This window comes from Tiliqua scincoides, chromosome 1, assembly GCF_035046505.1.
Source record: "Tiliqua scincoides isolate rTilSci1 chromosome 1, rTilSci1.hap2, whole genome shotgun sequence".
Taxonomy (NCBI): Eukaryota; Metazoa; Chordata; class Lepidosauria; order Squamata; family Scincidae; genus Tiliqua; species Tiliqua scincoides.
The window spans coordinates 129,246,024-129,271,075 of NC_089821.1; the positions used below are offsets into that span (position 1 = coordinate 129,246,024).

The 25,052-nt window shown below is 43.3% G+C and overlaps 1 protein-coding gene across 1 annotated transcript in view; it reads left to right on the forward strand.

Annotated features, from left to right (window-relative positions):
- Window positions 1–25,052, forward strand: part of SPAG16 (sperm associated antigen 16) — a 521,477-nt gene that overhangs the window by 242,249 nt on the left and 254,176 nt on the right. Inside the window, exon 11 of the mRNA XM_066622076.1 lies at window positions 17,362–17,505. Within this exon, the coding sequence (XP_066478173.1) occupies window positions 17,362–17,505 (144 nt within the window). The remainder of the gene's footprint in view (window positions 1–17,361; window positions 17,506–25,052) is intronic.

Genomic DNA, 25,052 nt, shown 5'->3' on the forward strand with positions numbered 1-25,052 from the left:
CCTCAGTGGTCCATAAAGGTTGGGAACTAAAGGTTGGGAACCACTGCCTTAGAGGAAAGAAGACACACAGATGTCCCACAGAATCCAACCTTTCTTAATGACCTTTAATTGGTTTGACCTGTCCTAAGAGTTCAGCCTGCCTTCACCCCTTGCAGTGAGTCCTGCCTAGTTCTCATAAATGCCAGCCAGAAACCAAGATGCTGCACATGTTTGAGAAAAAGAGGATATTTATAATATTATCACAAAAATACTTTTAATTTACAGGTTTTTAATATACATGCAGATTTTCAGGAATGTAACCCACACATAAATTGAGAGGTGCCTGTATATTTCAGACTTTTTTTTTTTTGGAACTACCTCCTCACAACATATTCTTTATCCAAGTCAAAATTTTCATTTCAGTGGAGCAATTCTATAGAGTCAATTCATAAGAAATGAAGCAATTTCCCCCATTGGCTAGAAGCTAATAAAGTTTGGATATCTCACTGAGGGTGGCTATTCATACTGCCAAATGATAAATAACTGGAGGAAAAGTGTAATTTTACCCAGGGTTTGTGGGAAAATCAGAAAACATGGGAATATCAGAAAACGTCTCTTCATAAATGTAGCGTTCTGTGGAGCTCAACGTTTCGATAGTGTAGTTAAATGTGCCTCTAGAGGGGCACTTTTTTTTTTTTTTGCAGCAAGAAACGTATCAACAGAAGAACTTATGTACCATTACCCTTATCTAGCTGCTAACGATTAAAAGGAAACTTAAATATATAAAATGAAATTTTAAAATCACAGATTTTTATGTTATCATTTTTAATTTAATGTAAATGTGGGAGTCTTTGGCCCAAGAGTCAATATACAAATAAATCAAATAAATAAAATCTGAGCAACATAAAAGAGGTTCAGGCCCAGGAAGGGGAATCTGCCCACCTGAGCCTGATCTGGCCACTCTCCCTCACCCAGTTCTGCCCTCTCCTGGCCCCTGTGCTGGACGTAAATGCTCTGGCATGCAGCTGCAGGTGCCAGTGGAAAGTCTTTGGCCTCCCCCCCCCCGCCCACACTGCTAGGAGTAGTGCTATCACAAAGCTTTTCTTTAATTTGCAAATGTACCTGCAAATTAGGGTGCTCCCCAAGTGGGTAGAAACTGCTGTTTTATTTGAAGTGGCCCTATTTTCTTTGTGATCTAATAGGCACTCAGACACCTGAATATGCTATAACTATGTGTTATGATGATGAGAGAGAGTTGTGGTTTCTTTTTATATTAGACATTGCTCTGGCAATGATTCTCTTACTTGAACAAAACTACAGCATTCAGTTATGCTTCTGACTGACAGCTCACTTTCTGCAGTCTAACCGTACAAATGGCTTCTAAACCATTTTAGAAAGCTTTCAGGAAGCCCAGGGGAAATGAGGGTGGCAGTAAGAATCCATAGTGTGTGGCAGCTTGAGATATTCACTTTTTCTAAGTAGCAAACAGGTATGTGCTTATGTCAAGCTGAAGCAGAAATGGCTTAGCTGAAAGTGTCCTTGACAGTGGTCAAGCATCAGAGAAGGTCAGTGCCAGTGCCAAGTTGCTGTGGCCATGGAACAAAGTCCTGCACTAGGCCTTTTGTGGGGTTTCTCACCCCTGAAGTTTTGGGCACTACCAGTGCTGTTGGTTCTAATGGGTCAGGAGGGCCCTTGGCTTTGGCCCTTGGCATTACCCCTGGGGGAGTTGGTCAGTATTATTCAGCTAATACACCAGCATGATTCACCAGCTCAATTTGGCTAATATCAACAGATAGTAAAGAGCAAGTTTGTTCTCAGAAATTAAGTGAAATGCTTGGTTTGAAATATTTAGTTTCATTGCAGAGTGGAGTTCTTAATAATAGTAATTTATTTTGTATGACATTCAATACTCTGCTTTTATGTAACACATCACAGTATTCAAAGTACATCTCTCTCATTTTGTAATCATTGCAACAACTCTAGGTCAGCATTATTATCCCCTTATTGCAGATAGGGACCAGTCTGAGAACATAAGAACAGCCCCACTGGATCAGGCCATAGGCCCATCTAGTCCAGCTTCCTGTATCTCACAGCGGCCCACCAAATGCCCCAGGGAGCACACCAGATAACAAGAGACCTCATCCTGGTGCCCTCCCTTGCATCTGGCATTCTGACATAACCCATTTCTAAAATCAGGAGGTTGCGCATACACATCATGGCTTGTACCCCATAATGGATTTTTCCTCCAGAAACTTGTCCAATCCCCTTTTAAAGGCATCTAGGCTAGACGCCAGCACCACATCCTGTGGCAAGGAGTTCCACAGACCGACCACACGCTGAGTAAAGAAATATTTTCTTTTGTCTGTCCTAACCCGCCCAACACTCAATTTTAGTGGATGTCCCCTGGTTCTGGTATTATGTGAGAGTGTAAAGAGCATCTCCCTATCCACTCTGTCCATCCCCTGCATAATTTTGTATGTCTCAATCATGTCCCTCCTCAGGCGTCTCTTTTCTAGGCTGAAGAGGCCCAAACGCCGTAGCCTTTCCGCATAAGGAAGGTGCCCCAGCCCAGTAATCATCTTAGTTGCTCTCTTTTGCACCTTTTCCATTTCCACTATGTCTTTTTTGAGATGCAACGACCAGAACTGGACACAATACTCCAGGTGTGGCCTTACCATAGATTTGTACAACGGCATTATAATATTAGCCGTTTTGTTCTCAATACCCTTCCTAATGATCCCAAGCATAGAATTGGCCTTCTTCACTGCCGCCGCACATTGGGTCGACACTTTCATCGACCTGTCCACCACCACCCCAAGATCTCTCTCCTGATCTGTCACAGACAGCTCAGAACCCATCAGCCTATATCTAAAGTTTTGATTTTTTGCCCCAATGTGCATGACTTTACACTTACTGACATTGAAGCGCATCTGCCATTTTGCTGCCCATTCTGCCAGTCTGGAGAGATCCTTCTGGAGCTCCTCACAATCACTTCTGGTCTTTACCACTCAGAAAAGTTTGGTGTCATCTGCAAACTTAGCCACTTCACTGCTCAACCCTGTCTCCAGGTCATTTATGAAGAGGTTGAAAAGCACCGGTCCCAGGACAGATGCTTGGGGCACACCGCTTTTCACCTCTCTCCATTGTGAAAATTGCCCATTGACACCCACTCTCTGCTTCCTGGCCTCCAACCAGTTCTCAATCCACGAGAGGACCTGTCCTCTAATTCCCTGACTGTGGAGTTTTTTCAGTAGCCTTTGGTGAGGGACCGTGTCAAACGCCTTCTGAAAGTCCAGATATATAATATCCACGGGTTCTCCCGCATCCACATGCCTGTTGACCTTTTCAAAGAATTCTATAAGGTTCGTGAGGCAAGACTTACCCTTACAGAAACCATGCTGACTCTCCCTCAGCAAGGCCTGTTCGTCTATGTGTTTTGAGATCCTATCTTTGATGAGGCATTCCACCATCTTACCCGGTATGGATGTTAGGCTGACCGGCCTATAGTTTCCCGGGTCCCCCCGGGAAAACTGAGAGGGTATGGCTGAGGGCATCTCATGAATTCATGGGTTAGATGAAATTTGAACTAGAGACTTTATGACTCATAGTTTAGTCCAGGGGTGGCCATTTTTTATTGTACAGAATCTTGAACGTGCCACTCCACCAAATTTTGGCCCTTTCCCACTTGGGTGGTTTTGCTGGTCCACACGATCTACCGAGACTCTGGTTGGATATCTGCCCAGCTCCAAGCCTTGCTCCCTTTTTGGACTTTGCACTGGGAGAAGTGCTGTGCATTCACAGCCATGGAGCTTGCATCAGCAGTGTGGCCATGCCAAGTGACTTGGCATGTGCCACTTAGGAAGTGTCCGTGTGCCACTAGCGGCGCTCATGCCTCGGGTTGGCCACCCCTAGTTTAGTCTCTCAGACACTACGCTACAAAACCTTTCTAGCAACTGCTGCAGCAGCAATAGTTTCTTGGGAACCTTTTCTTACCTTCTTTCTATTCATCCAATTGTGTGTGAGTGCAAGGCAGCAAGGCCTGAGTGTGCAATACTAGCATCAATGTCTGATTAAATATGTAGTGCTGCTGCAATAATTAATATGTCATCAGTATCATGTGGATCTCATTTAGCAGTATGTTGTTGATTGCACTGCCCAAGAACATTGTTGTACATACATTGTTGTACATGTTAAACATTGTTGTACATTCTGAAACAATGTAATTGCAAAGGTCCAGATTAGTAATTTCCTGCAAGTAAATTGCTGTACATCAAACTGTGCATCAAACTGAACTATCTGGTTAGATATGCTGTGATAAGGCTGCAGAGTAGAAATGAGTTTCATGGAAACTTTCTGGAAAATAATGCAACATAGGAATCGCTGATGCACATTAAAATGATTGAATACTGTCATATCAAATGCCATATTTGTGTTTCAACATTGGCTTGTGTTCTGGGGTCTTGAACACAGTGACTTCTCACACCATACAAATCCTTTTCTAAAGCTAGAGTACCATTCTGGCATTTCTTCACAGAAGCAGTTTTATTATTTGTTTGTATCTGTTTGCTTGATTTTGACGAGAGACTTCCTAGACATTCTTGATTCATTATTTGTTGAAATCTACCATGCTTAAATGGATATCAAGTGCATAACGATAAGGCTATATAGGGAGGGAACGAATTGTGTGTCGCCTTTATGCAGTTGGATCTGAGCATCCTTGTGCTCATTTATGAACTGGGGCATCACTAACGTCTCCTTATAGTTTCTTGATATAATTCTATCTGAGTAGGTGGCTCTTTAAAACTAAAAAGCTTTTCATCTCAGGCTTTCATGTCTATTTTCCTTACTGCAGAGCATGGGAGAAGCTTTTTTGAGTGGTTGCCCTTTTTAAAAGAAAGAGGACACAGTCTATTTGTCATAAAAAAAATATCATTAGCATGGTAATTGTAGAAGACTGCAATGCACAGTTTAAAGACTAATGTTGGCAAAAAAAATTACTTCACATGGTAGGAAGACTAATGGAGCACAGCTTAGATTAGTTTAGTTTTATACATAGCTATGCCAATAAAATGGGGTATTCACATGTATTTTCTTAATTATTAACTCATTCATTTGGGAGCTATTTCTCTTTATTTCTTGTTTGGAAATATGCCTTTCTCAAACATACATGTGAATCATAATTACATTAAAACTAAAGATTAAATGGCCTCCAAAGTTGGTAATTGTTAAAAAAGAGCCCACTTCTTCAGCTTTGTGTATTTGCCAATTCTTAATGGCATATCAGAATCTTATAGTCATATATCTGACAAAGCAAGTGATATATATTTTATTTTTTCAGACATTTGTATGTTACTCAGTAGCTGCTCACTAGTATGTCTACAAGGCTCACATTTGCAAGAAGTAAAAGAACACAAGCATTCTACAGGGGAGCTTGAAACACCAAACTCCCCTGCTCAGATGTTTGGGAGCATAATCAAGATAAGCTCAAATGTGCCCACAGAAATATGAATCTTTGCAGGTGAAGTGACCACTCACAAAAGTTCTCCTTCATTCAAACCCTTGTGGACCTGGGAAATGTGTTTCTCTAGAGCAGCCATTTTCAACCTTTTTCAGCTCACGGCACACTGACAAGGCACTAAAGTTGTCAAGGTACAGGGCTAGTTTTTAATACATTATTATGTTACAATTAATTTAATTAATACAACTAAGGGCACAGGCCTAACCAGGTCTACTCAGAAGTAAGTTCTATTTTGTTCAATGGGGCTTACTCTCAAGAAAGTGTGGTTAGGATTGCAGCTTTAGATCATTACATGTCAATGAAAGAAATTCCCAAGAAGCTTGGAGAGGGAGGTGTATGTGGCTTCTGGAAAGGTTTTGAAGCAGGTCTGTTCAAACTGTTATCAACTGATATGCTCTGATATGCCAGGAGGTGCTGGCAAAGAGAGATGAGACTGAGCATACTGGAGGGACAGTGAGGAGATGTGGCTGAAACAAGTGCAGGATTCACTGGGGGGGGGAGAGGAAGAGAGAGAGAGAGAGAATGGGAGGCAACTGACTCTGGACTTTGGAAGGTGGGGAAGAGGGAGGGGTGGGGGCTGTAAGAGGGATTAACTGCAGTTATGATGGGGGGATATGTGTGCAGGAGGGGAGGAGGTGGGGAGGGGCAGAAAAGCATCACTTGCCTGCTCATGTATTCAAGAAAGAGTGCAGCCAAGCCTCTGTACATCAACTCAGAGGTAATAGTCTGACATTATAGTTAATTAACATTATAGTCATTGACATTATAGTCAGTGGGGCTTACTCCTAGGTAAGTGTGGACAGGATTGCGGCCCAGCAACCTTTCTGCCAAAGCCTTGCCAGGGGAGGCAACCCAGGGAGGGTCACTTTGGGGCATTGCTGGCAAGGAAAAAGGTCTCTCCAGGATCCTTTCCAGCCAGCTGCTTCTGGCTTCTACCTGCTTCCACCTTCAGGCTCGCTCTCACTCACTCCTCACTCTCGCTGCTTGCCCTCACTCTCTCCACATTCCCACCTGCCGGGAGCTCTTCCAGGCTCCTCTGGCTGCCTGCCCAATCAGCACATGGGGCAGGGCACCAGTAACAGCAGGAGTGTCCAAGCCCCTGTGCGGCTGCTCCTTTTTCTCCTGCTGCCTCGCGCGACTCCGAGCTGCTTCTTCCATGCACGCAGCTGCTGCCTCTGCCGCCTGACTCCTTGGCCCCACGGCACACCTGAGGTAGCCTCACGGCACACCAGTGTGCCACATCACAGTGGTTGAAAACCACTGCTCTTGAGGTTTATTTTCTCTTTTTCAGGCCTTCACGTTCCTAGTGTGGAGGAACTAACTACAGAAGTGCAGAACTGCTTGGTATGCTTAATGAACTCTTCTCCTAGAAAACCAGATATGGGTCTAAAGCTAAGTAAAGCAAACAGAGTAGTTTCTAATATTGGGTCCCTTCGGGGAGGAAAGTAGGATATAAATAAAGTAAATAAATAAATAATAATATTGCCTTCAAATTTCCAACTATTACTAGTGGTGCAGCCATTAAACACTGGAAACATATTTTGGGTGAACTCCTTAATTGTGTGTTCGTGAAACTACTACACTTCACCCATTCATTCATTCATTCATTCATTCATTCATTCATTTGTGATTGCTACCAGGCACAGTAAAAAAAAAAAAAGGCAGGATATTGTTCATTAAAATAAATACATAATAAGAAAGCACATCAAGTGAGAAGCTCCTGTGTATAGTCCATGTTTTGCAAACAGGAGGATCCTTAGCATTTGCAATAAAATGGACATCATGTACTTTGGCTATGCAGGATATCTACTTGAGTCCCTAACAGCCCAATCCTATACTAGTAGGCTGCTGCTGGAACTAGCATTCCAACTTTATAGCCATTGCAAATGGCCTACCAGCAGTGTGCAGAACTGTGAGCTACCAGCCTGCCAGTGGCAAGTCCAGAGTAACCCATGTGTGGTGGTGGGAGACAAGGCAAGTTGATAGGAGAGGGTTGAATGGAGCAGAACAGGAGAGAGTAGAATGGGGGGAAGGCAGGGGATGTGATGGAGGTAGAAGGGGTGGCATCTGGCATGGACTACTTGCATCAGATACTATCCTCTCCAGTATCAAGCGGCATGTCCCCTTTCTCTTCTTATACTTGCTCCAGCTAAGGAGCTGGTGCAGTTCTGAGGAGACTAATTGCCAGTCGAGGGGCTTACATGGAGGTAAGGAAAAATATTTCCCCTTACCTCTTCCAAGCCTCCTGATCTTCTCCTCCACCCCCAGAGGTTGCAGTGTAAGCCTTTTTGGCACAGCTGCATTAGTGGTTGGTGGGGAAGGATTGTAAAGAGCTCTGCCCTTCCTTCCTTCAGATTCCACCTTGACCTTTGTGTGTGTGGATTTTTAAAATCTGCTTTATTCCTAAAATAAAGAAATCTGTATGGCTCACACTGAAGAAAGATGCAATGGCTTGTGAACCTGTTGCTTATCGTTCATTATAGCTCAGTTTGAAGAGAACTGAAAGCCATTTGTAAGTCAGTGATGGCAACAATTGAAGTAAATGTTGCTATTAAATTGGCAGTTCTTGAAAATTAGGGATTGTTTTGATCATCCCTATCCCTCTCTCTCTCTCTCTCTCTTTGTCCATGTGCTGGTGTGTGTGTATTATATACAGTCGTGCGCTGCATAATGCGGACCAGCATCCTTGTTGTCAAGCAGGGCTTGACATCATGCAAAGCTTCCAAAGGTGAGGGGAAGCTCTGTTCCCCTTGCCTCCAGAGGCTTTTCTGAGCCTCCCAGAGGCAGTGTGCAACTGCACACACACAAAGCATTTATGACAATGGGACATTGTCCTGCTGTCATAGGGCAGCCCATAGGATTGACTATAAGGTAAGCAATTCCATATAGGGCTTCCTATATGGCTTCCACATATAGGGCTTAAGGTGAAGGGTCCTATTCTCCACAACGTGGCCCAAGGGCGCAGGTGAATTTGTGTCGTGTGGACAATGCCAAGCCATTAGCAACTTATGAAGTAACTGAGAAACAGCCCAATCCTGAGCTGCCTGGAGCCCGAAGCTGCCGTGGTTCTGAAAATGGCTACTGCGGCATCCTGAGTGTAACCAAGCAGCCGGCAGTGGCTCCTTGGGAGAAGGGGACATTTGTCCCCTTCCCTCCAAGTAAGGAAAGTAGCCTTACAATTGAACTACTCGATTCTGCAGCAGCTCTGGAGCTGCTGCAGAATCAGAGTTCCATGTCGGGCCATTTGGCCCGATATGGAACTCAGGATCCAGTGGAGCTGAGCTCTGCTGGACCCACCCTCCTCCTGCCCTGCTCCCTCCCCAGCATGCCTCCTCCCCACACTCTCCCTCCCCTCCTCCACTTCCCCCCACCCTGGAACTCTTCCTCCCTGCCTCCCCCCACACCTCCACCTACCTATCCGCCGCCCCACGGTTCGGGCAACTGCTGAGTGGCGGAGCACCAACCTTCCACCAGTTCTGGCACAGTGTGAGCTTGTACTGGGCTAGCTCTGGCACTGGGCCAGCGCTAAGCCCCCAGTGATCAGGATTGGTGTGCAGAGCTCAGGATTGGGCTCAAAGCCCTGTAACCTGATAGTTGGAAATGTAGAATTTATAACCACTGTAAATGTCAGAAAGCTATAATTCTTTGACCTTAAAAGAAATGTTTTTGATGCTGTAATGCAGTAGATATATAATAGTCTGCAGATCTGTGAAATGTCAAACCTGAAACTGGATGAAAACAAAAAAGGTTAGTTTACCACCAAAATTAGTTTAAACAAAGGCAGAAATATTTTAAGCTGAAATAAAATCCATCCATTTCTAAAAGCCATTCTTAATTATTGAAAGTGCCTATATGATTCACTGTACTGCCTTTTGAGATTGAAATCCATTTTTCATGTTGATCTCCTTTCCTTAGAATTGATCAAAACTTACAAGACAAAGGAGAGAAACCAAAGGACCACATAGCTAATTGTGTTTCTAGTTGGTTTCTTAAACTCCTGTTCCCTATATTACATGAACATCCACTCTAGAAAAAGAGGAGACTTTCAAAAGCAGTGAGCCATATAGCAAGAAGTTGGCTGTTCAAAGGAGAAAAATGTAAATTTTCCATTGGGTATACTGAAGTCCTTGGGTGTGACTCAAGACGCTCTTTGGTTTCTGAATTATTTTCACCTCAGATTTCTCCCAGTTTAGAGCATTTACTTTTTGCTGGTTAAAGGCTAATTACCTGACACATGCTGAATGCAAAAGCTCTGGGTACAAGGCATCATGTATTTGTTTCACTTCATGTGCATTCATTGCACAGCTATCCAAAGCGCCCAAGCGGTTGTCTGGTGGTGAACTACCCAGTGTGGGTGCATGATGGAATAATCCATGGATTGTGTTTCTGTGTAGATCCAACTGCAAACCCAGTTAAATTTCATGTGAAAGCGTTCATGGAAATCAAATGTGAACTGAGGTGAACAGGAGGCCAAGAGCAATTCAGGCTGCCCAGAATGCACATGGAGCAGGGGATTCTGTTTTGTAGCTGAGGTTCCAGGAGATTGTAATAACACTTTGTTGAAATGCAGCAGTGAAATACTTGCATTATGTCAACTTGCCCCTCACCACTGTTTGCTATTCAGTGGGAAAGGGCAGCTTAGTGGTTGAATACAGGCTTTGTGTACAGAAGACCGCTGGTTGAAATCCGAAATGTAGCAGGTCACAAAGCAAAGATGAAACTGGACACCAGGAGGTCAAGGAGAAACAAGCCTTTATTCTATAGCCGGCTATGGTCACAGTGGAATCGCTTCCAAAAGACTGCGACCCCGATTCTTTCGGGATCTGGACTGATATACTTTCAAGCTTTCATTGCAAAGCATTGGCTAGACTTCTGATTGGCACAATGTAAATTGCAGAGCCTTGGATACTTTTTTGATTAGCAAACAGCATATCGGGTGAGGGGATTTCCAGCAAGCATTTGGGTGTCAGCATACTTTGGGGTAAACACCCCAGGGGAGGCTACCTGGGCGGATGGGCCCCCTCCTTTGTTATCTCTAGTTTTCACAGCTAGCTAGCATAGAGCGGAAACTTTTTTCTTTACCAGACGACTACCTGTTCATGTTGCTTTTTAGCTCGCTGTTTCTGCAGCTTCAGACAGGAAATAAACAAACTTGCGGTTGACCCAAAGTCTGTTACACCTTTCCTTTTGTCTGCTTCTTGACACAAACAGGCTGTACAGACTTTTTGACTTTGGTCAAGGCATACACAGGCTTACACAGGCCTTGACTTTGGTCAAGGAAGCTTTTAACTGGGGGCTTAAGCAGGGGCGTGCGCTCTTTGATTCTCGGGGGTCCCACAATAATATCTCTAGGTAGGATTGGGAAAAAATCCTGAAACCCTGGAGAACTGGCCAGTCAGTCCAGGATAGGAAAGAACTGTAGTTCTTGTAGTTCCAATGGTATGATGAAGCATAAGGCAGCTTCCTGTGTTCATGTGAGTTCAACCTTCCCCCCTCTTCTGTCTCTCATTGAAGCTATTCATAATCTCTCTCTTATGAAGCTATCCATAACCTGGATGAATCTTTGTGCAGAGACAGTTTGGAATACTATTCTGTGTGTAAGAAAAGACCTTCACTTTCCTTCAAAGGTTCAGCCTGAAAATATATACCAGCATAATCGAGAAACACCTGAAGCTGCAATCCGAAGTTTGATCAGTGGTTCCCAAATTCCTGCAAGGGAGTTGGGAAAACCTATAAGTCTTAGCAGGGGCAGGGACAGAGGGGGCCGCTACCGCCACAGTGATTGCACTGCTGCCGTGACTAAGGGTTGATCGAAAACCAGAAGTGAGTTCCTATCTCTGATTGCAGCAGTTTGCAGCAGTGGGGAGGGCTGCAGAGGGGACTGAGAGCCACTCACACCTTCCCAATGGCCCAATGGTCTTTTCCAGGCCACTCTCCTTAAGGCCTTCTTCTGGTTCCCCTGGTGAGTCGTAACCTACTAGTTTGGAAACCACTTCTGTAGATACAAAGACTGTTAATACTGAACTCTCAAAAGAGCAGCTTCGGTAACTTTGCAATAATTGTGAAACATGATTTAATCCCTGTTAGCTAAGTGGCTAGTAGACCCAGTTTCTTCCCTTGGTGCCCCCTTTCCTGTTTTTTGGTGTGAAGGGAAGCTCCATTTGGAGGAAGAAAGCATCTTTCTAGCACAGCTTTATCTCCCCACTAACTATAAACTGGGTACATTTGGAGGACACAACTTGCTAAGCAGAGCTTGGCCCAGAACAGGAGAGGGCTGAAATGGAAGTTGACTGACTAGCACAGTGGTTCTCAAACTGGGGGAGGCAACCCACCAGTTCGTGTAACGATGCCCCATTCCCTTTAAGGGGCCGGGGCAGGGGGCAGAGGCAGCAAAGCGATCCCCAGGATCCCGCCCCTGCGGGGGAAGGGGGGCTATTTTTCAACTAACCTTACGTGCTCCCAGGGTCCAGGGGGTGTGGGGAGCCCTGCAGAGGGCTTTCAGGGTTCCCCGTGGCTTCTAAACAGTGAAAGTTCCAAGCATGATGAAACTGGAAATTCCACTTCTGGTTTAATCGCGCTTGGAACTTTCACTGTTTAGAAGCCGCGGGGAACCCTGAAAGGGCTCCGCAGGGCTCCCCACACCCCCTGGACCCTGGGAGCACGTAAGGTTGGTTGATAAATAGCCCCCCCCCCCGCAGGGGTGCGATCCTGGGGATCACTTTGCTGCCTCTGCCCCCGCCTTCGCAAAGACTTACCCCAGGAGTAAATCTCCTGGGAAGTTTGAGAAACACTTGACTAGCATGCTCGTCATTTGGGAGACCAGAGTGGTATTCTCATGCCATGTGATCTGCTCTGGTGGGGGCTTATATGCTGGGATTGTGCTGTAATTGACTGCCAGATGTTGTCTACAGTATATCCTGAACTCTACTGTGGGAGAGTGGGTATTATACTTTCCTTGTGTGTGTTTTTTTCTTCCCTATTGCTTCCTATGGGGTTCCTATGCATTTTTCAGCATTGGGGCTGTGTCCATAGTCTGAATGTACATAGGTTAGGTTCTGACTTCAGTTGACTCCTCCATGTTCTGCCCATACCATACTCCACTCTTCTCTCCTCCTCCACTCTGCCAGCAGACTTTGCTGACATTCTGAGCTATGCCTGGGTTATGATGGCATTTAGCTTTTCTGGTACCTGTATTTGTGGAGCATCAAGTGGTGGTGGTGATGGTGGGCTTCTGCAGCTGTCATTGTGCCGATGCATATAGTGTTATACGAATGTATCTCAGGGATACAATTGGTCCTTTATTTACCTTACAGTGTTCTTGTAAAGACAGCACCAATGTAATGTTTGTGAAATGTTTACCGTACTCAAAAAATATTATGCAAATACTAAGTAATACTATGAGTAATATAAAGCTTCCCATGACAGGTAGTGGAACACTGATGTTTGCAGCCTTCTTGATTTAAGGTCTTTCATAGCTAATGGCAAGAACTCAGTGCCCTTGGATTATGTTCTTCTTTGGGTATGTCTATTATATATTATGTGGTCTGAATCAGGTGAGTGAAGTGGAATATGCATGACCTGTTAAGGTGTGAATTCAGTCCTCTAGTGCACATAGTGAGATCAAGAGCAGTTTTCAGATTTCCACACTTGCTTCATGCTCTTGCACCACTTCCCTTCCTGTAGGTTTCGTATCTAAGGTAAAGTAGATTCTGTGTTTAAATAATCATAAGCTCTCCAAGTTTGGGCCGTGTCTTTCGTGCTTAGAGAAAAGTCAGGGAGAACCAAGAAGAAAAAGAGAAATAGCATTGAAATCTTATGCTCTCTCCCAGGGCTGGCTTGACATAATTGGATCAATTGCTCCCAAATGGGCCCTGTGCCTCACATTAGGGTAAAAAAAATATATATATATATTTGCTAATCATTTCACAGTCACTAAAATAAGTGGTTTTGTAACTATTTACTTTTCAAAGGTAATATATACATTTTGTTTGTTTACTTGTAGGCTTTCATGTATGCAGTTTTGTATTAAAATGTGCTTAGATCCATTTGGTCCATTAACTCACATGCACTTTTTAAGCACACATTTTGATAGCTTTACCATTCTACCATAGAGATATAAAGTCTATAATAAATTTTATTTATATCTATAACATTCTACAGGTAAGAACCTGGGTCCTTACAAAAAATGTTACCAATTGGGCCCCGCAGCTCCTAATGCCAGCCCTGCCTCTCGCAACCTCGCTACGCATACAAACAGGGGAAAATAACAGCCCCAAGCTGCTTTGATTACAGTTCAGTTCACAGGCCCTCTAGATAGGAAATGTGATACAACTTATCTTCCACCTGTAAACATGACAAAACTAATAAGGTAAAAGTGACCTTGAAAAACATAATGCATTCAGTTTTCATATTAATTTAGAAATTTGAATTGGCAGATTAATACTGTGTATTTCAATTAATTTTGAAACACCCTCGTTCATAAACCTTTGTAATTTAACATAACTTGTCAAGTGGCACGTTTTGTGTCACATTCTTTATAAATGCATGCCGACTACAGCAGTGCTTCTAACCATCTGTGAAAAAGCTGCCATGCAACAGAAACTTGGGAATTGCTGACAATAATGACGAATGTTAATCCCAGACAAGCTACAGATCGGAGCTGTTACAAAAGCAATTTGCATAATTTCAAGTTGGTCAGGCTAGAATTGCATTGGGGAACAGTTGTTTTCTTCCCGTTGTAAAAAGAAGACAGCTTATTTCAGGGCTCTGTGAAAATGCATGTAATGCAAAATGGCAAAGGTTACACAATAGAAATTACTGGAGGTGTCAAGTAGCAAATTAGTAATAGCTTCAGCTTGTGCTGGAATGTTAAATCTCATCACCAAATCAGGAGCACAAAAACCGCAACCCTACTCACCTGCATATGGAAAGTTCCAACCAAATATTTCAGCTCCAGTACATGGCATGTTTCACACAAGTTCTAATGCTGTCAGATTTCTTCTATGTGACTGTCACTTCAGCAACCACAAGGGTGTCTGAAAACATTTTCCCTTGGTAAGGGGGTATGTGCAATAATTCAAACAAGACCATCTACTAATCACAGTTCTCTGTGCATGTTATTGTAATCACTGTAGTTCACTGTTTTATAACAATATGCAATTTATTTGCAATCACTTACTAAAATCTTGTAAATCATAACAGAACTATAAATTAACAGATGTTTCCTGCCTCTTGATATTTTGCTTTGAAAATATTCAACTTCCTTAATTACACAGCCTCAACTGAATAATTGGGAGGGTGTGCGCATGTTTCAGCTAGTTGTTCACCAGTTATTTTTCTCCTTTTGGAGAAACTTGACAACTATGCTAGAAACATATATTTTTAATACTTTCCTTTTGAGATTATTGGATCCTTGATTTCTCTGGAATACACTTCCAAATAAATCTATTTATTTAAAAGATTTATATCCCACCTTTCCAAATGCCCAGGGAAGCTAACACAAATTCATATCTCAATATACAAATTATAAACACAGAGTATAAAAAAATGACACATCATCTGGCAGGGGCCTACCCCCAAATAATTTAAACCTACAAACATCACTTTCTAACCCTACCTCCCACAGTCCCACTCTACTGCCCCCCAATGGTCTCCAAAAGAACAACAAGAGAGAGAAAAATGGTAAAAGCCTTTTAGTGAACCTAGCTGTCACATAGGCCACCATGCACCAGTGGACCTCTACCTAAGAGACGCTCCCAGGTCCTAAACAGGCCGCTGCTGCTCTCTTGCCAAGGCTAAGCCAACCATGGAGAAAGAGAAGGGTCCTCACCCTTGTTATGAACCAAATGGGCAATCCACATGGTGTTGCCCCCTCAGTGGTGACCTCACTGGCTGCAAACTGCTCCCATAGGCATGCCCAAATACCCACCACTCTAGAAACAGTTCTAAAAGGGGTGAGGCTTTCTCTTTTGTACCACCCCTGCAGATGACCTGCTTTCTGCCACTGCTGCCTTCCTCTTTTCCTTCTCCTCCCCTCTCAGCAGACAGAAGACCAATGGTGGAGCCTGATGTAATGCTAGAAGGGTCTTGCACTATGACTGAGAGCCCAGGTCTAAGTGCCAAGAGTCCTTGGCTCTTGCCCTTCAGCTTGTGCCAAAGACTCACACCTCTGGCCAAGCCAGCGGCTTTGTACAGTACCTGAAATGGAAGGCAGGGCACAAATCAGGCTTTTCTCAGTCTCCCACACTCAACCCCGGATGTTCTCAATCTCCTTTCCCTCTCCAATATGTCCAATCTCATAGTTGTGATCATAGTTCATGATCAAACTGACATTTGAACACAAAATTTCAAATTGCCTCTCTGCATTTGCTTAGCCTTAAACTTAAGGGAGAAAAGATGCTCCTATCACATGTGAAATGCCTTTTTACGTATTTTCACTTGGCTCTACCAGGTCTTCTGTACTAGAAATCATTAGACCTCATGAACAAAGATGAAGCAAAACTTTTTCACAATGCTTCGTTGCCAAAAGGAAGGCAGGGGCACCTAATTAATGTTACACGTATGGTACTCTTTGAGGATGAATGTGATTCTTTTCAAGAGACAGTCCCACCGTACTTGTGTCACCAACCCAGCTGCTAATTAAATGGTGTTCACTTCAGGCTGTATGATTCTTGAGCAGCTTGAACATTTTGTAGGAGCACTGTAATTAAAATTAGGAGGAAAGGGGAGAAAACCCTATGAATTGTACATTCTGCATTACATCCCAGTGGCAAGAGCTTATTTTCTCTGATATGCTATACATGTTATTTTTACCAAGCACCCTTTATACAGATTATTATAAGGCACTTTGGAAAATATAATTGCCTACACATACACACACACACACACACACACACACACACACACACACACACACACACAATTATATGTATTTGCAATTATATATGCAATTATATATATTTTAAAGGCTGTGTGTGTCTGAGAGAGAGAGAGAGAGAGAGAGATGTTTAAAGGAAAATCTAGAAAAAAGGCAAGGAATGACAATGTTCCACATGGATGCAGCCAGATTGAGGATAGTGAAATATGGTGATTGAGCAATTTTTCACTTTGATTTGGATATGTGTAAGGGAAATGGGAGTGACTTTCTGTTTATAAATCTCCCAGGATAAAGAAGATGAACATTTGAGAAGACTGTAAAGGGCTTCTTTGAAATACTAGATGACACTGTAAAAAAAAAATAAATTAAAAACACCACAGACAAAATGACCACAGGGACCATCCTCACAGCCTAGCATCTAAACTGATGCAGTCCGCAAATGAGTAAACTGTATAGTATTTTGTTCTCCTTGCCCAAGCCAACCTCTGGCATGGTGGAGAATCTGGACAAAGAGATTTGGGGCAGCCTCTCTACCACAGGCCCCATAACCTGTTCTCCTTTGCAAATGTTGGTTGCAGTTGTGCAGGGCTGAGGGTAAGAAAAAGATTGTATACATCTGTATCATGGAGTTCTCAAGAATTTGAAGGTACTCTGCTGTTGTAAACAATTATGATGTTTTCAGTATTCAGAAACATTGGTACTGGGGTAAGGTTTTCCTGGTGATTGATTTCTGGAACTGCAGTAGTAACTGAAATTGATCTGAATGGTTTCCAATTTGGTGTGTTTTTATTTTTATTCAACTATATTTAAAGGGTTCCTATAGGAAAATTTAGGTAATTGATAAATATTAATTATGGTTCACATGGGACTTAATAGCTCATGAAGCAATACTTGTGACATGGGATACAGGGATTCTTTTGATTCCATGTAAGAAGACACATTTTGATTCCTTTTCTTAATTGCTCCTTTACCCCTTCTGTCCCCACAGCCTGGCTTTACATCCAAGGAAGGACATTGTTGTCACTGGAAGTGATGACCGTCTATGGAAAATGTGGGCCTTCCCTAATGGCAACATCATCATGAAGGGTGAAGGTCATACTGATTGGCTTTCTGGATGCTGCTTTCATCCAAGGTTAGTAAAAACAGCATTGTGAACCAACACTAATCCCTTCTGGGAAAGTTCCTGTTTGCTTTGCTTTTCCTAGCTGGCCTGCTTTGATGACTTTGTATTCTGAGTGAACTGACTGCTCTTTGCTGAATTTCCAAACATGCAGATAAATGTTGCTTTGGCTTTTGCTATGTTGACTTAAGATTGATTGCTTTCAGTATTTTGTTCGTCTCAAACTTCTGTCCACATGCTTGTGGATCTAACCAAGTGTAATAGGCTTTTCAGATTTCACAGTCTCTCTCCGTGCTAGTCGCAAGGACAAACTAGACACATGTTAAACATCATTTCTAAATATTTTAATTGATTTCTTTTATTTTTTTCTTTTTCTTTTTGGTATTTAATTTTTTCCCAGTTGTCCTAGAGAACAAGGTCATCAACTTAATTTCACTCTGGAAAAGTAGCCTTGTTCACCCCTTGAGAACAAACTGTAACATAGTTTTTTGTTCTTTTTTAAATAAACATACATTTTAAACACTATTTTAGACAGATTGATCAATAATCTCGTCTTCTATATCTAAAGTCCACATACCTGCACTGAGAGAATAGCAGCCAAAGAAGGTTAAGATATGTGGATTCTTATTGAACTCTAGAGGTTTATATTAGCAGTTTTCAAAGCTCCACAATACTTTGCTTCCCATGGTGCGTAACAGTTACATAGAGAGAATATGGGCTCCCCTAGATGCTTCATGGTGCACTCACTCATTAATTTCATTCACTCTCACTTATTTCCTGCGCAGAAACAGGATGCGGCGAGTCAGGAAAATAACGTTTTTTAAAATCACGAGTAGCACAATACATTTGATATGCACTGAATGTGTAAAAGAATGGAGGAAAGGAATTAAAAGAAGTTCCATAGAAAGAAGGAAAGAAAATAACTGGGAAGATTTGAAACAGACTGAGTGCTGTAATCCATGACAGTAAACATTCCAGGGCTTGTTTACTTTTAAGCAAGTCAGGATAAAGCATTAAGATTTAACCTCAGGAAGATGTGGTAAAAGGTGCTGTGTGTGACAAGTAAACTAAGTTGCCTGCCTAGTACCTGCAGTGTGATCTGGGACATATTCACTCTGAAGGAAGCACCACAGAAGCCAGTGCAACCTACTCCAAGGGAGATGTAAAAAAAAACCCTCAAAGGCTTTTTACAATGTGAGCATACGCAGTGGCCCCAAGAATAACAAAATATTTAGATAACAATTGACAGCCAAAACATGGTGGGCTGAGGGCCCAACCCTAACCAACTTTCCAGCGGTGATGCAGCTGCAATGCAGCCCCAGGGTAAGGACACAAGGTAAAGGAGGCCTTACCTTGAAGAGGCCTCCGTGACTGCACCCCCACCACAGGATGCAGCATACATCCCATTGGCATGGCTGCATCAGCTCTGGAAAGCTGAATAGGATTAGGCCCTAATTTAGGGTTGGAAAATTGCAACATTTTGTTGCAGGATCCCTCCTGTCATGTTGCTGGAGGCCCTGGGGCAAAACCCTGCATGGACCCCTGACTTGTCTAACCTTGGATGCCACTCTTGCGCCCCTTTTTAAATCCATCCATCCATTTTACACATATTGGGTGACTTCAAAGGGTAACCAAAACCCTTTTAGCACTGAACTATGGAGAGATTTCATTTTAAAGCAGGATTTATTTTTTTACAAAGAGTAACTTCGTAAGACTGAAACTTAAAATGAATCAATGTAAATAAAGTACTTTTGTAAAAAAGCAAATCATTTGTTTTATCCCCCTTCCTCCATGAGATCTAGGCCTTTAATAATATCTGCAAGATTACTGCATATATGAATGTCCATTTAAATAGTCTGGCTGTTTAACATAATGTAGTCTCTATTGGCCTCATGGACATCAAACTCATTTCTGGAATGAGAAAAAAATTAGAAGAGCACGCTATCACTTGTAGAGCTGCTAGGCATACTAATAAGATTTTGATCATGTATTGTTACCATGGCACCCAGTGACTCGGCCTCCAGGGATTTCTCATTAGTCTTTGACCAGAACACAGTTTTCAAAAGATTTCCCTCTTTCTCCCTCAGTTATTAAAATTAAAATAAGCCAGTCTGAATTTATTCTCACTGTATGGAGTAAAATGAATAGAAAACTGTTGTGTTTTATTTGTCTGCCATTTGGAGACATTAGAGAACCCGTAGAATTCTTCCAATTTAGGGTTTTCCTGAAAATGGTGCATTCAATACAATTCAAATTCTGACTGCATTTGGATAGTGAGGGTTTTTGAATCGGTGATCAGTAGCTGATGTTCTAACTCGAACTAAAGGGCTGCTATACCCATGTGATCTTGGCTTATGCTACAAGCAAATATGCTGCCTGAATAAAACGTGCTGTTTTATTTTTTTCATTTCTACCCCCTAGTTAATGTACAGATTACTTTGCAAGTTAGATTTCATCCTCCCCCTAGCTCTGTGAATGAGCTTGAAGAGGTGGACCACAGCTATGAACTTCCTAACCCAAGGCGTCGGGCTTTGTGAACACTCTTGTTAAAAAGTGTTGTTAACACCAACAACTATAATAGTTTATCTGGTGCACAGCACTGATGTAGAGCGATCCTTATCCTTTTTCAATCTGGAGCGCACCCTCAACAGAATGGCCATGACACTCAACAGTCACCCCATGTTGCTACATCTGAATAAGCAGTGTGTTCAGGTCCAGCTGACTAGAGGTGCCACAAACCTAGATTAGTCAAATCTCCCTAGTTTCAGATCTCCCTAGTCAAAACACTCTAGATTCTAAAAAGATCTGGATTATATTCCCAGAGGCACCATTTGTGCCAGGCTGATATTCAAAGACGTGACTGGCATTTATAGCCCAAGACTTTGCATCTTTATTTAGAATATTCCACTGATTTCAGTGGAATTTACTTCACGAGTAATCAAAATAAATAAAAATAAAACCATGGTCTGAGCCTCATTAGCTATGGAATCAGTGTGACAAAGGGCGCGATCCTATCCTGTGCTGGAACAGGCAAGCCAGGAAGCTTGCACTGTATCCAGCGCAGGATAGGGGCCAAAAGTGACTCAGCCAGAGGCAAGGGAAAACTTTTCCTCTTAACTCTGGGAAGGCGCCCTTCCCCCTATGGGTCTGCTCGGACTTGAGCCAACTCTTGAGGGGCCACCCACCCCTCAGGGCTGCCCACCGCCCACCCTCCCCCCACCCAGGAACTTCTCCCTCTCCACCCCCTCCCCACCTACTTCAGATGCAAGGCTGGGCCAACCTACCCTGGGCCGACGCAAGGCTTGGTGCCTCCGTCAGCACGGAGGCTTGTTCGGGCCTAGCTGACTCCTGAGGAGGCGCAAACAACCCGACCCAAGCCCAGGTCAGGATTGTGCCCTAAGACTACCATCCTGTCCACTCTTAATGTGGGAGTAAGCCCCATTGACAATAATGTGGCTTACTTCTAAGGAGACATGCATAGGATTGGGCTCTAAGGAAGCAATCCTTTACTTGCCTACTTGGGAGTAAGTAGAACCATGGAACTCAGAAGGTCTTATTTTCAAGTAAGCACAAATAGGATTGGGCTGCACATCACCTTAACAAAGACTGACAAGCAATCCTATACATGTCAATTCAGTGGGACTTTTCTCAGGTAAGTGTGTATAGGATTGCAACCATAGTGCTTTGGCTTTAATAGTTAGTGTGTCATATACTGTCACCTAATCGTACAAACCATCTTCTTCAAGTATAGTTACTCACCTGAAATTGCTAAGATTACTATGTACTGCAGACTACTACTTACTACAACTTTAAGTCTACCCTGCAATTTTTCCTTCTGTACCTACCTATCATCAACCCCCCCATACACATTTCAGTGGTTTCTAGGTCACATTGTCATTTAACAGTATATATTTCCTCCTCCTTTTTCTTCGATCATAGCTACCCACCTTAAAATTGCTAAAATTGCTGTGGATTACTGATCACGATAAACTCTTGTCCACAATCTTCTGCAATCGCCATTCCCTCACCCTAGAACATTATCATACGGGAATCTTCATATCTGCCAGCCCTATCAATCCACCGATATGCAGAATTTATGGTGTGGAATCTTTACTTAGCTATTGCTGGATCTAAATCAGATTATATACCAAAGCAGTTGTCATGTGAAAAATGAGATATACTATATAGCTTCTCTATATACATATATCAGTAGTGACACTTATCTAGTAGCGTCAAAAGCAACCTTCTAATCTTTGAAGGCAGTGGACAAACAAGGCTATCACATTTTCTTGTATTTGTGTACAATGTGAGTGAACGCAAACAGTGGACCGAGGTGATGTGGGCAGCTGTAATGCCAACCTGTTCCTTGATATTTGATCATGCTCAGTTCTTCAGAATTCCTAGGGCGCAATCCTAACCTGCTCTGGAACAGCCAGGCTGAGTGGCCTGCGCTGTATCCAGCACAGGTTAGGTGCAGGCTACAAGTTACCCTGGGTTAAGGGGACGTTTTTCCCCTTACCCCGTGTCAAGCCCCAGCCTGCCGTATAGGGCTTCTCAGATCTGTACCAGCTATATAGCTGGCTCAAATCTGAGTAACCCTTGTAAGTCTGCTCAGGCCAGGGATAGGGCTTAGGATGTGGCCTATCACAGCGGATCCTCTGGCCCAGTCTGCCTCTCATTCTTCTCTTCCTCTGCCCCAAAACGCCCCCTCCCCACCCCAGGAACACCCTCCCACTACCCTCTCCCACCCCCTGTACCACTCAGTACCCTCTGCAGGGTTCTGAGCTGGCACCAGCAAGACAGTGCATGTCATTGCGCTTGGTACGGCTTACCAGTCGACCCAAATGTGCCTTATAGCACATTTGCGACATTCCTGATCGGGTGCAGGGGGACTACACCAGCACAACATGCAATTTGGATCGGGCTGCCCATCACAGTTTAACCATGGTAACAGTCAAATGGTCTACTATCTGAGGGAAAGTGCCTGCCCCCATTTGGATAGTGGGGACTGCAGTGCTCAAGCTCAAGCTATGAGAACTAATTAAATTAAATTAATGAAATTGAAAAGTATAGCCATAACTGGGAACACTTATCTAAATTATGTTTCAAACCATTTAAGAATGGAAATGGGCACCTCTTACGTGGCTATCTCAGGAGCCCGGGAAAACAAGTTTAAGTGTTCTTTAAGCCTTACAAGTGCATGTATGGTCTTGAGTTCTGCTTGAAAAAAAGCCATAGTTTACTTTGGAATAAATTATGGAAATCATGATTTTCATACATTGATGAAAATTTGCATAGTTCATTTTGACTGTACAGCAATGGCTTTTTGATCAGGGTCCAGAACTGGCACTGAGATTAACTAAATATCCCAGAGATAAAAGGTAAATTGGGGTGGGATCAAAGATTAGGTGGCTTAACGGAGAATTGTCAGCTGTGTATTTGAATAAAGTCTTCCCACATTCTGCTTGGTGAAAGTTTCATCTACCCATGTGTCCAAATTGGACTAGCAGTGCAATTCTATGCATGTCTACTCAAGCATAAATCCCACTGAGTTCAGTGGGGCTTAATCCCAGGTAAGTGTAAATAGCAGTGGTTCCCAAACTTCTGCAAGGGAGTTGGGAACCCCATAAGTCTTGGCAGAGGAGGGGGGTGTCACCATGACCATGGGTCATTTAAACTTATCTGGGGATAGTGCTGCATTTGGGAGGGTGCAAGGGGCGGCTTGCAGCCCCCTCTGCAGTCCAACCTGCTGCTGCAAGCTGATTGAAAACTGGAAGCGAGTTCTGATCTCTGATTGGAGCGGTTTGCAGCAGTGGGAAGGGGTGCAGAGGAGGCTGCAAGCTTCCCCCATCTTCCTGATGGCCATGGTTCCCCCCCCCCAGGTAAGTTTAAACAACGCTTGGTCTCTGCGGTGCCACAATAGCTGCATCACTGTTGCTACTGTCTTTTCCAGACCACTCCCCTTAAGGCAGAATGGCTTTTTTCCAGTTCCTCTGGTGGGTTGTGACCCACCAATTTGAGAACCAATGGTATACAGAATTGCAGCCTTAGGGTTCATCCAGGGACCACCAAAGACCTACTGATATCTGAGACAGCATGCCAACTACTGCCCCTAATCCCCAGTGATGTGCTAGTCTCTGCTCCTCCTACTTTCCAGTGTTCTAGCTCAGCACTCCCCTCCACATTTCCTCTTCCTCTGTGCCCACCTTTTCCTTTTCCAATCCAGGGTGTGGAAGGAGAAGGGGGAGTAGTGGAAACAAGTAGGTGAACAGAATTTCATCAGTTAGCTTCCTGAGGTGGCTGCTTCAGTTGCCCTCATATGGCTGGCCCTGGGTTCCTTTAACTTCTAAGTTCTCAGTGTTGTAGTTCGCTCATGTCTTTTGACATGTATTCATGACTTACTTTCCCCGCACTGCTACCTGACTACATTTTACTGCCAGAAACTGAAAGTGGGATCTTCTGTGTATGAAGAATAGGTGTTGCCACTGAGCTGTTCCCTCTTTACTTCTAATACAAAGAAAATCTGCCCACCACTCAGAAGTCAATAGACGTAATCCGGACCAACTTTTTCTAGTCTGGATTTGCCATTGCACAAAATGGTTCTCCGTAACTCATCTTACAAAACTCTGTATAGGTGCTGCCTCAGCATCTGCAGGGGTCCCTTTCCCTGAACCCCTGCGGGTACTGAAACCCACGGATAATTAAATTCATGAGTCAGGGCACCCAGACCTCTGAACTTGACTGGAGCTGTGCTCTGCCTGCATCCAGAGGGTGTTCTGAGACCCAGGGCAGTAGTATGCCTGGCAGGGGGGCCAGGGGTCCACATTTGCCCCCCCCCCGATTTATACCCCTGCATTCGCTGCCCCCACACCTGCTGCTTCACCCCTGGCGGCGTTCTGAGGACCGAGGAAGCAGCATCCAGGAGACTCAGTGGGTCGTCAGCTGTGGTCTGAGATCTGTGGTGGGTTTAATCTGTAGGCCTTGAATCAGTGGATAAAGAGAACCCACCTGTACTTTGCATTTTAAAGTTTGCAAACTGCTTTGATAGCACATCATTCTATCAAAACTTTAAAATAATGTAGTCTTTATCTTGGTTTATTTTGGGATGCTGTCGCAAAATAGACATATAGAATTTGTAATTCTAACTTTGGGTTTCTTTTGTAATATTCTCTTACTTAGGAAAACTCCACTGTGTATGAGAAAAGGTATAGTGTTCTGATGTTTTAAGGAGAATGAATAGTTCGGATTGCTACCCTATCCTTTCTTTCTGATTTTTCAGTCTGTATACTCTATCTACTCAAACAATAAGCTTGGTTATATTTTGTACCACATACCTCAACAGCACACTAAATCAATCTTCTTGACAATGATAATGCTCTCATAAATCAATGTCAACCAGGAAAAAAGCTTCTAAAAGCCAAACTGGTTCCTAAACCCAAGCTTTAAAAAAAAAAAAAAATTCCATAGACATATTGCTTGTTTTTAGATAAATATAGATGTAAAGTGTCAGGTATCCTGATTTTTAGTGGCCACTTCAGTTGCCCAAAGCAAGTGAGACA